The sequence below is a fragment of the Vipera ursinii genome (assembly GCF_947247035.1).
Source record: "Vipera ursinii genome assembly, chromosome: 7".
Taxonomy (NCBI): domain Eukaryota; kingdom Metazoa; phylum Chordata; class Lepidosauria; order Squamata; family Viperidae; genus Vipera; species Vipera ursinii.
Genome location: NC_139521.1, coordinates 1,907,685 through 1,920,661, shown reverse-complemented (window position 1 = coordinate 1,920,661; position 12,977 = coordinate 1,907,685). Strand labels below are relative to the sequence as shown.

At 45.3% G+C, this 12,977-nt stretch overlaps 1 protein-coding gene across 1 annotated transcript in view; it reads left to right on the top strand.

Annotated features, from left to right (window-relative positions):
• The first annotated feature begins 510 nt into the window (after positions 1–510).
• Positions 511–12,977, top strand: part of DHX15 (DEAH-box helicase 15) — a 35,878-nt gene continuing 23,411 nt past the window's right edge. The window contains exons 1-4 of the mRNA XM_083367636.1: positions 511–653; positions 9,114–9,450; positions 10,779–10,972; positions 11,924–12,083. Coding sequence (XP_083223762.1) covers positions 577–653; positions 9,114–9,450; positions 10,779–10,972; positions 11,924–12,083 — 768 coding nt within the window. The 5' untranslated portion in view covers positions 511–576. The remainder of the gene's footprint in view (positions 654–9,113; positions 9,451–10,778; positions 10,973–11,923; positions 12,084–12,977) is intronic.

Genomic DNA, 12,977 nt, shown 5'->3' with positions numbered 1-12,977 from the left:
GGAATTCTGGGAGTTGAGGTCCATGAGTCATAAAAGAGCCGAGGTTGCCTACCCCTGCCCTATACCATTCCAGACAAGTCTCTTCTTGAAAGCCTCCAGTGATGGAGGAACCCACAACTTCCGAAGGCAAGTAGTTCCACTGCTTAATTGTCCTCATTCTTAGGAAATTTCTCCTTAATTCCAGGCTGCTTCTCTCCTTGATCAGTTTCCACCCGTTTTTCCTTGTCCTGCCTTCTGGTGCTTTGGAAAAATAGGTTGAACCCTCCCCCTCCTCAATTAAAAAAAACTAAGCAAGTTTAGTTTAAGGTAGTTGGTTAAGGAGAAGAATCCCCCTGAAAGAGAGGGGAAAGCACCAAAAGCAGCCCGGAACCTCCGAGGGCGGGAGTACAGTTTCCCCACCGGACGCCTCTTGGGGACGGACGCCGTCCCGCTTTTTTTTCCTTCCCGCCCCCCACTCCATTCTCTCCCCCGCGCGCGGCCCTTCCGGCGCCGTCCGCGGCTTCCTTCCGGCCGCCATTTTAGCTCTTCACCTCGCTCGCTCTCCGCTGCCTGGCCGGGTCGGCGTCCCCCGCCGCCATGTCCAAGCGCCACCGCCTCGACCTCGGCGACGACTACGGCTCCAGCAAGAAGCGCGTCGCCGCCGCCGCCGACGGGTGAGCGAAGCCCTCTTCCTCCACCCCCCCTCAAGCCGGGGGGGGGCGCGGCGGCGAGTGCGCATGCGTGTGTTGTTTTTGGTGGTGGTGGGGCTCCGAAATTCAGCGTCCGGGCCTAGGGACGGCGGGGCGGGAGACAGCGTCCTGTGGTCAAGGCCTTCCCCGCCGCCTTGCAAGGCCTCTGGGTCGGGCAGGGCCGGTTGCGGATCCCGGGCCGCGCACGTGCTCTCCCGCGGGGGAGGGCCGGGCCTCTGCGAGGCTCCCGCGGTGGGTCGGGGTCTCCACGGGCGGGCAGAGAGAAGCCTTTCGCTGGGCCAGTCCATCCCCCCTCCCAAAAAAAGGAATGGGTTAGGCTAGGTTAGGTTAGCGTCTTCCCATAGTGGGTCCCGATGGGAGTTAGGCTCTATTCTTAGAACAGAGCTGGAAGGGACCCTGGAGGTCTTCTAGTCCAGCCCCCTGCTGGCTCAGGAATTCTGGGAGTTGAGGTCCACGAGTCATAAGAGAGCCAAGCTTGCCTACCCCTGGGTTAGGGTCTTCCCGTAGTGGGTCCCGATGGGAGTTAGGTTCTATTCTTAGAACAGAGCTGGAAGGGACCTTGGAGGTCTTCTAGTCCAGCCCCCTGCTGGCTCAGGAATTCTGGGAGTTGAGGTCCACGAGTCATAAGAGAGCCAAGGCTGCCTACCCCTGGGTTAGGGTCTTCCCTTAGTGGGTCCCAATGGGAGTTAGGTGTATGATGCCTTTAGAATGGATCAAAGCTGGAAGGGACCTTGGAGGTCTTCTAGTCCAGCCCCCTGCTGGCTCAGGAATTCTGGGAGTTGAGGTCCACGAGTCATAAGAGAGCCAAGGCTGCCTACCCCTGGGTTAGGGTCTTCCCGTAGTGGGTCCCGATGGGAGTTAGGTCTGTGATGCCTTTAGAATGGATCAAAGCTCGAAGGGATCTTGGAGGTCTTCTAGTCCACCCCCCTGCTCAAGCAGCAGGACCGTCTCAAGGTCTGCCTTGGGTGGAGAAATCCTGGGCCCCAGAGCAGAGGAAGGCCGGCTTTGAAATTTAGCATCCAGTTTGGTTGTCGTAATATATATATATATAAAAGAGGCCGAGACTCTAGAAAAGTCCAGAGAAGTGCAACAAAGAGGGTGTCGCGGAACAATTAACAGTCCGACCAGAGGTGGATGGACTGTGGTTCATTTGCATGGTCAGTATCAAAGAAAAGAAATCCAAAACATGTTCTATAGTAAAATTTGCTTAATGAGAAAACAAAAGACCTAGACTGACTACATTCTCTCATCAGGCAGAAGAACAAAGTAAAGTAGTAACTGTGAGAAACTTTTTCTAGGCCTGCGCACAAAACAGTTTAAAACCAAAACGTGGCTGGACATAGCTGGAGTCACTATGGTTACATGATAAGATAATAACACAGGTGCAGAGCAGAATGAGATGTACACTTAGGAATGACCGAAGCTGGCAAAACTAAAAAAAACACGCAGTGGCAGAGGGTTAAAGGGCTGGAGACTAAAACACGTGAAGAATGGTTGCAGGGTTAGGGTTTGGCTAGTCTGGAGAAAAGACTGACCGTTAAGGTGGGGGGGGGGGAGAGACATGATAGCAGGTTCCAGCATTTGAGGGGCTGCCCCAAAGAAGAGGGTGTCAAACTGTTCTCCAAAGCACCTGAAGGCAGGACAAGAAAACTATGGATGGAAACTAATCAAGGAGAGGAGCAACCAGGCGTTTAGGAGAAACTTCCTGACAGTGAGGAGAATTAACCAGTGGAACAGCTGGCCACCAGACGTTGTGGGTGCTCCATCATTGGAGGGTTTTAAGAAGAGACTGGAGAGTCGCTTGTCTGGAATGGTATAGAGCAGGGGTTTGGACTAGAAGACTTCTGAGGTCCCTTCCCAATTCTCTTATTCTGTTAGTCTTAAAAAAAAAACCACCTTCTTTTACGGAGGGGGTTAGTAGACCAGATTGGGAGAGAATTGATGCAGCAGCTCTACGTGACCGTTTGCCAGGCTCTTGCTGGAGAGGATTGCAAGCTGTTTCTGTCTAAATCCAGCTTGTTGGGGGAGGAAAAAAATAAACTTCCCCTGTTGCTTTGTGTGAATAAAGCAAGATGCAAATGATTCGGGCAGGCACAACTTGAAGTAGGGGTCTTCCAACTTGGCCCTTTCAGAATTCCTCAGCCAGCCAGGGCTGGCAGAGGAATTCTGGGAGTTGAAGTCCACAAGTCTTAAAAGTTGCCAAGTTTGAAGACCCCTGGCCTACATTGTTCGCAGCCCTTGATAGCTCTCTACACCTTTCCAGCTTTTTGCATTTGAAATTATTTGGTCTAGTGTCAGTGGTTTCCATACATGCATTACAGTTTGTTTGTTTTTTTTTAAAAAAAATTACTTCCTCTGCCCTCATTTGAATCCTTAATAAAATCAAGTGACTTGAAATTCTTTTATCAGCTGGCCATCTGCGCCGCTCCTGGACATGTGATAAGCATTGCTGGGCCATTTATTCTAAAAGGGATTGTGCCTTGGTTAGAGAAGAATGTAGAGAAGAAGCAACTGGTTATGTAGAAATTTGGATTTGGACACCCACAGCTTAAAGCTACAATTTGGTGATACAGAGATATAACAGCATTACATTTGGTCAAAATTACTTTGGAAAATGTCATGGTAGTCTGGTTGCACAAGCTGCTGTATAGCATGTTTGATCACTTGAAAGTCAGGTTTCTGAACTTTTTATTTATTTACCTGGAATTGTGTTGCAGGGAGCCTTGTGTTTCTTTCAACACATCATCACTTGCGGAGCTAATTAAATTTCACACCCCCCAAAAAAGGTTACAAGGAGCAGCGTGAGAAATTTGTGTCATCTATTGATAACTTCTGCAGCTTTATTCCTCATACAATTGCAAATAAAAGTGTAAATATATTGACAAATGTCAGCAGGATTTGTTCTGTTATTTTGGGGCCATTTTCTAAGCTGGAATTCCCCAATTATACCATTTTTTAAAAAAAATGAAGAACATGAAAGTTAGTACTTGATGAAAACTTTAGTACTTTCCAAGGATAATTACATCCTGTGCAGTACAAAACAGCTATTGTTCTTGTCTTAGTTGTTATCATTTTGGTTTTAAATTGGATTTAATTTTTAACACACTTTATTTTATTTAACTTCCCCCCCCTTTGAATTCTGAAAGTTAATTTTTGTTAAGACAGATGTATCTTTTTCCAGTGCTATAATGAACTTTTTTTTTAAGTGTTCATCTGAAATTACAGGTGAGAAAAGTTGTTCAGTGTATGCCCTGCCACTCTTAATTTATTTCTGGGATAGCGATTAATATGATTTGCAGGTTTAATAGGAATCCTGGCCTCATAAAAATATTGTATATGGGTGCTTGTACTAAAAACAGGATTTCTGCAAGTTAATATTGTCATATTTATATGGTCCTCAGAAACTGTGGAGGCTCCAACACTGGAAGTTTTTAAAAAGAGACCGGACAGCCATTTGTCTGAAATGGTATAGGCTTTCCTGCCTGAGCAGGGGGTTGGACTAGATGACCTCCAAGGTCCCTTCTGACTTCGTTATTCTATATTCTATATGGAGCTTTTTCCTGTTACGAACTTTAAAACCGCTTGCTTTAAATTCTATTTGTGGAAGTCGATGCACACTTTTCATGGTCATTTTAATCATTTTAAAGCTATAAAACAAAGTCACTGAGGCATGAACAACCCCGAAACACCCCCTCCCCCACTCCCAATATAACAGGTATAACCAGCAATTTTAATTCAGGTAGATTATTATTTGCTTTGTGAAATTAGAGGAAACGATTGACTTTCCCCTTACATTAACATTTTCTTTGTAGGAATAAAACTCCCTGCCCCAGAATTAAAAGATGAAGCCACGCACTTTGCTGTTTCTATTAACAGCCCTCAGTCGTGCGGTCAGTGCTATGTTTTGCTCTTTGTGCCACCTTGTGTAGAGCAGTTAATATCATTATACTTAAAAGACATGGGTTTGTGCTAGTAAACACTTCAAATCTTCTGGTGTGGCGGCTAGAAAAGGTATAGTGTTCAACGGAACCGGTTTGGCATTCTGCCCTCTCTAGTTCTTGAACGGGGTAAATGATAAAAAGCTTAATTTCTTCTCTGGGGTTTGAGCTGTGTGTAGCTTAAATTATTTTATCTATCTATCTATCTATCTATCTATCTATCTATCTATCTATCTATCTATCTATCTATCTATCTATCTACATTTATATACCGCCCTCACCCGAAGGACTCAGGGCGGTTTACAGGGTGATTAAAAACAGAAATACAAAAGTTAAAATCAATTTAAAAAATTATATCCGTCCCTGAACAAATAAAACCCCAGTTAAAATTAGGCACGGACAGACGTGTAGCTCATTCTTCCCAGGCATTTGCAACTCATCGTAACACATTTTTAAATGCTATTCCACCACCTCCTGTTATTTGCTTATGGTTTAAGCCAGGCATGAAGAACCTTGGCCCCTTTTTAACGACTGGTGGACTTTTAACTCCCAGAATGGCTGAGGAATTCTGGGAGTTGAAGTCCACCAGTCATAAAAGAGCCAAGGTTCCCCACCCCTGGTTTAAATCTAAGCATGCAAGTAATTGCAGGGAGCTCTGAGCTTTTAAACAAGTGGTGATGAAATGGAAACAGGGAAAATTAGATTTTGAGGTCAGCTTTTTGTTTTAAAAAAAACCTAAAACCTGAAATGTTTTCCCCTCTGAGGTTGTTCGTGTATTTCACGCACATCCTTTCTTCTTTCAGCTTTTTTTTTGCTTCTGAATGTAGCTTTATAGTCTTGAACCCACCAAATGGGTTCCATTATTGCAACTCTATAATAATTCTAGCGGTTTAATCACTTCAGTTTTGTCTACTTTATGTTGTACCTCACCTTTCTGTTTATAGCAACACTTACAAACGTGACTCTTGTTGGTTTGCCAGTAAACACTAAGATCATCAACACTAAGCGGGATTTTTTTATTTTATTTCAGAGTAGACGTTTGGTTAATTAAAGAAATCCCACTTAATTAAATCTCCATTAATTTAAATGTGAATAAAAACCAGAAGGTGAACACATTCTTCAGTTTTAAATGCTTTATTTATACCTGTATGGCCGCCCCCTCTGTCCAACAAAACAGCATGGTGATGGCCAATAAAATGAATCTTACTCCATTAAAAAAAGGAATTCAAGTTGAGGTTCCTATAAAAATACTAATTCCCCGCATATAACTTACATATGCACACTAGAGCTTCAATAACTTTAGCATTCTTGCTCCAAAGTGTTGTCTAAAACTGTATATTGGTAATAAATCTTTGAATTGTGTATTAATATAATTACCTTACGGAAAAGGAGAGAGATACATAAACAGTATCCCTATTTGAAAATGGGTTAAATTTTTGGTCTGTTATGTACAGTGATATTTTCACCATTGGAATTAATGGGAACATCTGTCAAATGTGTTGTTCACGTTTGATATTTTGGACAGATTTATGCTCCTGTGGTACTTGGAAAATATCCCATCAATCTTCTCCTGTCAGGGCCAGCAGAAACATTACTTTCTCTATCATTTCCCCTGTTGTTTCATTTTACACAATTCAACTTGGTGGGCTTTAAAGAAAAAAAATGCTTAAAGCGTTGCTAGCACGAGAACAGCCACCGAGGAAGTACATTTGGGGAAGCTGCAGTGCAGCAGCGTTTCGCCTGAGAAACATCTGTGCAGGATACGCAAGGCATGTTTATTGTAAAAACCCATGTTTCCCCTAAAATAAGACCTAACTGGAAAATAAGCCCTAGAATGAATTTTTTCAGGAAGCTTGCAATATAAACCCTTAGCCAAAAATAAGCCCCAGTTAAGATTGTCAGGGACGCGGTGGCTCAATCAGTTAGGACGCTGAGCTTGTCGATCAGAAGGTCGGCAGTTTGGCGGGTCGAATCCCGAGTGCCGCGTAGCAGAGTGAGCGCCTGTTACTCGTCCCAGCTTCTGCCAACCTAGCAGTTTGAAAGCACGTAAAAAATGCAAGTAGGAAAATAGGGACCACTCCGGTGGGAAGGAAACAGCGTTCCGTGCGCCTTTGGCATCTAGTCATGCCGGCCACATGACCACGGAGACGTCCTCGGACAAGCGCTGGCTCTTTGGCTTTGAAACGGAGATGAGCACCGGCCCCTAGAGTTGGAAACGACTAGCACGCATGTGGGGGGGAACCTTTACCTTACCTTAAGATCGTCAGCCAGACGGATGCATTTAGTACCGTATTTCCCAGAATATAAGCCCTAGTGCGTCTTTTGGAGCAAAAATTAATATAAGACCTGGTTTTATTTTTGGAGAAACACAGTATCAGCCACTATCACTCCATTGCAGGACGAAAGCCTTTTATTGAAGATTATGGACCGTAATCTACTATGTTGGTTCAATGCTGATCAGTAGAAACCATTATTTATTTATTTTTGGTCTTCCTTGCTAAAAGAGAGGGACTGGCCCCAAATCAGCCAGCCAGCTTCTATGGCCATGGGAGGATTAGAATCTGGTTCTTCCTGCTTTGGAGACCGCATCAGGCTTTCTCTCTCTCTCTCTCTCTCTCTCTCTCTCTCTCTCTCTCTCTCTCTCTCTCTCTCGTATTTCTGTATGCATCATGAGGATAACACCTTGCTTTACGTTACTTGGCATGAGTGCAAATCGTAGTTTCTCTTTGCTGGGTGAGACGGTGGTGAAGTGAATTTTGCCCCCTTTTATGACCTTTCTCGCCACTCATCCCTGGAGGTCGTAAAGTAAGTAACACGATTGTTAAGGGAATCTGCCTTCCCCATTGACTTTGTTTGTCAGAAAGTTGCCAGAGGGGATCACGTGGGGCTACTGTAGTACGATTGCCTTGCCTTGGTTTGGGCTTCGTTGAATAAACTTAAATCTGATCATCCGTGAACGTAGCTTATGCTTTAAATGTGGCATTCTTAAAAGCTTAGTTACAGCATCATTGCTCAGGACAGTATCTGAGTATCTTCAATCTCTGTTTTGCAGTCACCAGGTTTTAACAGCTTTGGCAAAGTTATATGTTGCATACAGAGGCAGAGTGACATTAAAAAAAATGGTTCTCTTTTCCATAATTTGGATGCAAAAGCGAGTGCCTGCAGGGCCCAAGTTCTTGGCTTACGATCCCAGCCAATGCAAAACCTCCTTGCAAACTGATAAATTCCTTTACGATGGCTTGTTCGGCATGCAGGCTTGCTAAATAAATTTCCTTGGAAAGGTGATTTCAGTTAGAGGGTCTCCTGGCCCATTTGTCATTAACCAGGAGGTACACGAGAGATAAACTGAGATTATATACAGCTAGTAGTCCGAGTGGATAGTTGCATCTTCTTCCTCAGTTTGCGGCAGGGAAAGTCGCAAATCGGGGAGGAAAACTCACTTCACAAATGCCTCACTTAGCATCATAAATTTTGGGCTCAATTTGACTACCTGCAGGTGAAACATTTTAAAGGAGGGGAAGCCCTTGTCTTCAAGTAACCTGTTTTGGGGTTCTTTTGGTTTTTTTTCACGCATTTTTCTCACAGTAGTGTCTGTGGCTCAACTGTATCTCAAGACTGGGGTGATCTGCACTCTAAATTGATGGAAACGTCATTCACACCATGTGAGGGAATTGTTAGATATAAGCAGAGCTGGTATTTAGCATGTTGTAGCCCTCTACCTCATTACCCTGTTGCAATACCACTTTGCAACGCCGTGGCAAGGCCACCCTCCGAATACGGCATCCAGTTTTGGTCACCACGATGTAAAAAAGGTGTCGAGACTCTAGAAAGAGTGCAGAGAAGAGCAACAAAGAGGATCAGGGGACTGGAGGCTAAAACATAGAAGGAACGGTCGCTGGAATTGGGTATGTCTAGTTTAATGAAGAGAAGGATGAGGGGGGTCATGATAGCAGTCTTCCAGTATCTCTGGGGCTGCCCCAAAGAAGAGGCAGTCAAGCTGTTCTCCAAAGCACCTGAAAGCAGGACAAGAAGCAATGGATGGAAACTAATCGAGGAGAGAAGCAACCTAGAACTAAGGAGAACAATTAACCAGTGGAACAACCTTCCTCCAATATGCTCCAACACTGGAAGTTTTTAAGAAGAGACTGGACAGCCATTTGCCTGAAGTTTTATAGTGTTTCCTGTCTGAGCAGGGGGATGGACTAGATGACCTCCAAGGTCCCTTCCAACTCTGTTGTTGTTGTTGTTGTTGTTGTTGTTATTATTATTATTATTATTATTATTATTCTGTAACTTCACAAAAAGGGCAAGGGGAAATGAATTTCTGGAAAAAATTCTAGGTTCTTAGAAAATGATTGAAGATTAGTTCAGCTCCTGGGTTGTTGTTGTTTTTTGTCCCCCCCCCTTTTTTAATTCACTTTTTTAATAGCACAACGTTTTCATTTCTTTCAAAGCTGTGCGTTTTTGTCCTGAAAAATCATTTTAGGAAGGATCGAGACCGTGACCGGGATCGCGACGATCGCTCCAAGGACCGGGACCGGGAGAGAGACCGTGAACGGGAAAGAGACAAGGACAAGGATTTGCGTCCTTCGGTCAACTCGGCCCTCCTGCCTGGCGTCGGGCTGCCCGCTTTGAAGCCCACCGTGTTTCCGCAGGGCATCAATCCCTTTACAAACCTTCCGCACACACCTCGTTACTATGAAATCTTGAAGAAACGCCTGCTGCTCCCGGTGTGGGAGTACAAGGAGAGGTTTACCGACATCCTCATCAGGAACCAGTCCTTTGTGCTGGTTGGCGAGACGGGCTCCGGCAAAACCACCCAGGTAAAATTTTGGGTTAGGCCGTCCTTGGTTTCGGTAAACCTTGGCGCCGATTCGTAGGCGGCGCCCCGTACTTGATCCGAACGTTTTCTTGTGAAGATTCTTCAGCCTGCTGTTAGCGATATTTCAGGGTCCTTAAAAGAGGTCCATTGTGCGCTGACACATCGCCTTTTGAGCGAGGTCTGTTAAATGAGCCTTTTTGTTGTTTAATGGCTAGAAAATGATGCAGTGAGCTTTCACTGTCTTTCTCCCCCCCCCCCCCCGTACTCTTCATTTTCAGGGTCTGTTACGTTTTCATAAAAGGTTCGTTGAGATATGAATTGCTCAGTATAAACCTGTGTCAAGCTATAAATACCAGCTATTCTGGTATCTTGCAAAAGTTAGGCCGATAATGTAGCAAAATGAAGACAAAGTTGTTCTCTCTATCTCTGTCTGTCTGTCTGTCTGTCTCTCTCTCTCCATCTCTCTGTCTCTGTCTCCATCTTTGTCTGTCTGTCTGTCTGTCTGTCTCTCTCTCTAATGTGACTACTGGCTGGCTTAATGTCTCTGGAGATTCTCAAGTCATCTGGGTCAGGGTTGTCCCAAAGGTGCCTTTTTTCAGGAGGCAACTGGACTTCCTTGTTTTTCCTTTGAAGACGTTTCGCTTCTCATCCCAGGAGCTTCTTCAGCTCTGACTGAATGGTGGGGAATGGAAGGATTTATACTCCTTGCAGACTGCTGGTCATTTGCATTTTTTAGAGAGTTGTTGAGGCCACTTGGAGGTTTGCCTGTGTCATCAGGGTCACCTGAGTAATGCAAATGGGTGCGAGGCTGTCTTGGAACTGCTGAAAGGGCCGTGTTGTGGAGCTGGGCTTTCTGCAGGATGTTTTTCCGCCCTCTGTCCCTTCACTGTCGTACACAGGAACAGGCTGTTGGGGATGAGTCTGTGTTTGCATCTCTGAGGACACAGACAAACCTCCAGGTGGCCTCAATGCCTCTCTAAAAGATTGCAAACGACCAGCTGTCTGCAAGGAGTATAAATCCTCCCATTCCCCACCATCCAGTCAGAAGCTGAAGAAGCTTCTGGGATGAGAAGCGAAACCTCTTCAAAGGAAAAACCAGAAAGTCCAGTTGCCTCCTGAAAAAAAAAGACACCTTTGGGACTACCGGCTGGCTTAAAAAAAGTAAAACAAGGCGCCATTACTTGCCTTCTAAATCTAATTCCCTGAAAACTCTCAATGTTAATTGGAGCAGCCTGACTTGCAGATCTCTTTGTCTTTACTTGACGGCCAGCTGCAACCTCTTCAGAAATACTTGTAATAACTGAGAGTCCTCTCCCTCCTGCCCGTTAGATCCCTCAGTGGTGTGTGGACTACATGCGGTCCCTGCCGGGACCGAAGCGAGGGGTGGCCTGTACACAGCCCAGGAGGGTCGCTGCGATGAGTGTGGCCCAGCGAGTCGCCGACGAAATGGACGTGATGTTGGGCCAAGAGGTGGGCTACTCTATTCGATTTGAAGACTGCAGTAGCGCCAAAACGATTTTGAAGTAAGTAGGTGCTGATGTGTTTTCCTCTCTTCTTCCCCCCTCCCCAAAATAAAAAAAGTAAATAAATGCCTCGATTGATCAGAAGATGGTTTTTATCCCTTCGGCACTGGTGCACCTCACCCCTCTCAGGTACGCTCGGCGACGTTCTGTGAGTCAAATAAATAAAACCAGCCCGAGTAGGAATTGGATAATTCCAGAGAGACACGATTGGATCGTTCTCTTTTTGCACTGGGTGAGAACGAGGGGGAATTAGTACATTTAGTGGTAGGTGTCAGCCTCCCATCTCCTCACCCAACGTGCTTCATGGGGGGGGGGGCTTTTAAAAATAATTTTTAACAGTTTGGTTGTGTGCCGTGACCTACCTTTTACCTTCTCCCCCCCCCCAGTAAATATTACAAATCATACTTTTGTTTCTTTGCTTGCTGACCGAGAAAGGGCACACGCGACGCCACAACTGTGTAGATTGAAGGTTTTAAATGCTGCTTAATCAAGTTAAAAGTTGCTGCTGTTCTTCCCCCCAATGAAAATAGATAGATAGATGATAGATAGATAGATAGATAGATAGATAGATGATAGATAGATAGATAGATAGATAGATAGATGATAGATAGATAGATAGATGATAGATAGATAGATAGATAGATAGATAGATAGATAGATGATAGATAGATAGATGATAGATAGATAGATAGATATAGATAGATAGATAGGTAGGTAGGTAGATAGATAGATAGATAGATAGATAGATGATAGATAGATAGATAGATAGATAGATAGATAGATGATAGATAGATAGATGATAGATAGATGATAGATAGATAGATAGGTAGATAGGTAGGTAGGTAGATAGGTAGGTAGGTAGGTAGGTAGATAGATAGATAGATAGATAGATAGATAGATAGAAAGCAAAACTTTGTAGCCCTGGATTTACTCCCCTGGTTTCCCACTCAGGTACATGACTGACGGTATGTTGCTACGCGAAGCCATGAACGACCCCCTGCTAGAACGTTACGGGGTGATCATTCTTGACGAGGCCCACGAAAGGACCCTGGCCACGGATATTTTGATGGGCGTGCTGAAGGAGGTTGTAAGGCAAAGATCCGACTTAAAGGTCAGTGGAATATTATCAAGCGGCCTGGGGGTGTTCGAGGCAATGGGGGAAAAAAAAAGAAAGGAAGAAAAATAGTGCTTTGTTTCAAGGCTGAAACGAAGCTGTCGAGTTGAGAAAGCTGCTGCTTTTGAGGCCCTGTAGGCCGTCTCTGGATGATTCCGAGTCCCAAAGTCCTCTTTTAGCAGAATAACAGAGTTGGAAGGGACCTTGGAGGTCTTCTAGTCCAGCCAGGAGACCCTAAATCCAGAGGTCCCCAACCTTTTGGGCACCCCAGGGACCACTTCCGTGGAGAGAGGTTTTTCCACGGACCGGAGGGGGCCTGGTTTTGTGTGCTGCCTACATCCCGCGGGTGGGGTTTGGCTTGTTTGTGCGGCCCAGTGCTGGTCCACCGACCGGGGGTTGGGGACCCCCTTCCCTAAACCATTTCAGACGAGTAGCTGTTCAGTTTTCTTCTGAAAAGCCTCCAGCGATGGAGCGCCCAGGACTCCCGAAGGCAACTTCTGTTCCACTGGCCAATTGTCCTCACTTTCAGGAAGTTTCTCCTTAATTCTAGGTTGCTTTCTCTCCATGATTGGTTTCCATCCTTGGCTTCTTGTCCTGCCTTTTTAAAATATATATATATAAATCTCATTTTATTTGCAGGGTGATGAGACAGGGCTGGTTGAGGCCATTCCCTCTTGTCCAGCTGGGCATTTGTTCTGTACGCTGGTGGTCTCAGGTCCCTCAACAGGGCTGACCACCTCATCTTCAGGGCAGCTTCTCTTGGTAGTGGGGGGGGGGGAAAGATGTGTGCTATTGGGGCGGGGGAACCTAGATCCACTTCCTGTTTCCCTGCTTCTTCCATCCCCATCTGCCTTGGAGACCTTGCCACCTTGGCCATTCCCATTCTGACCC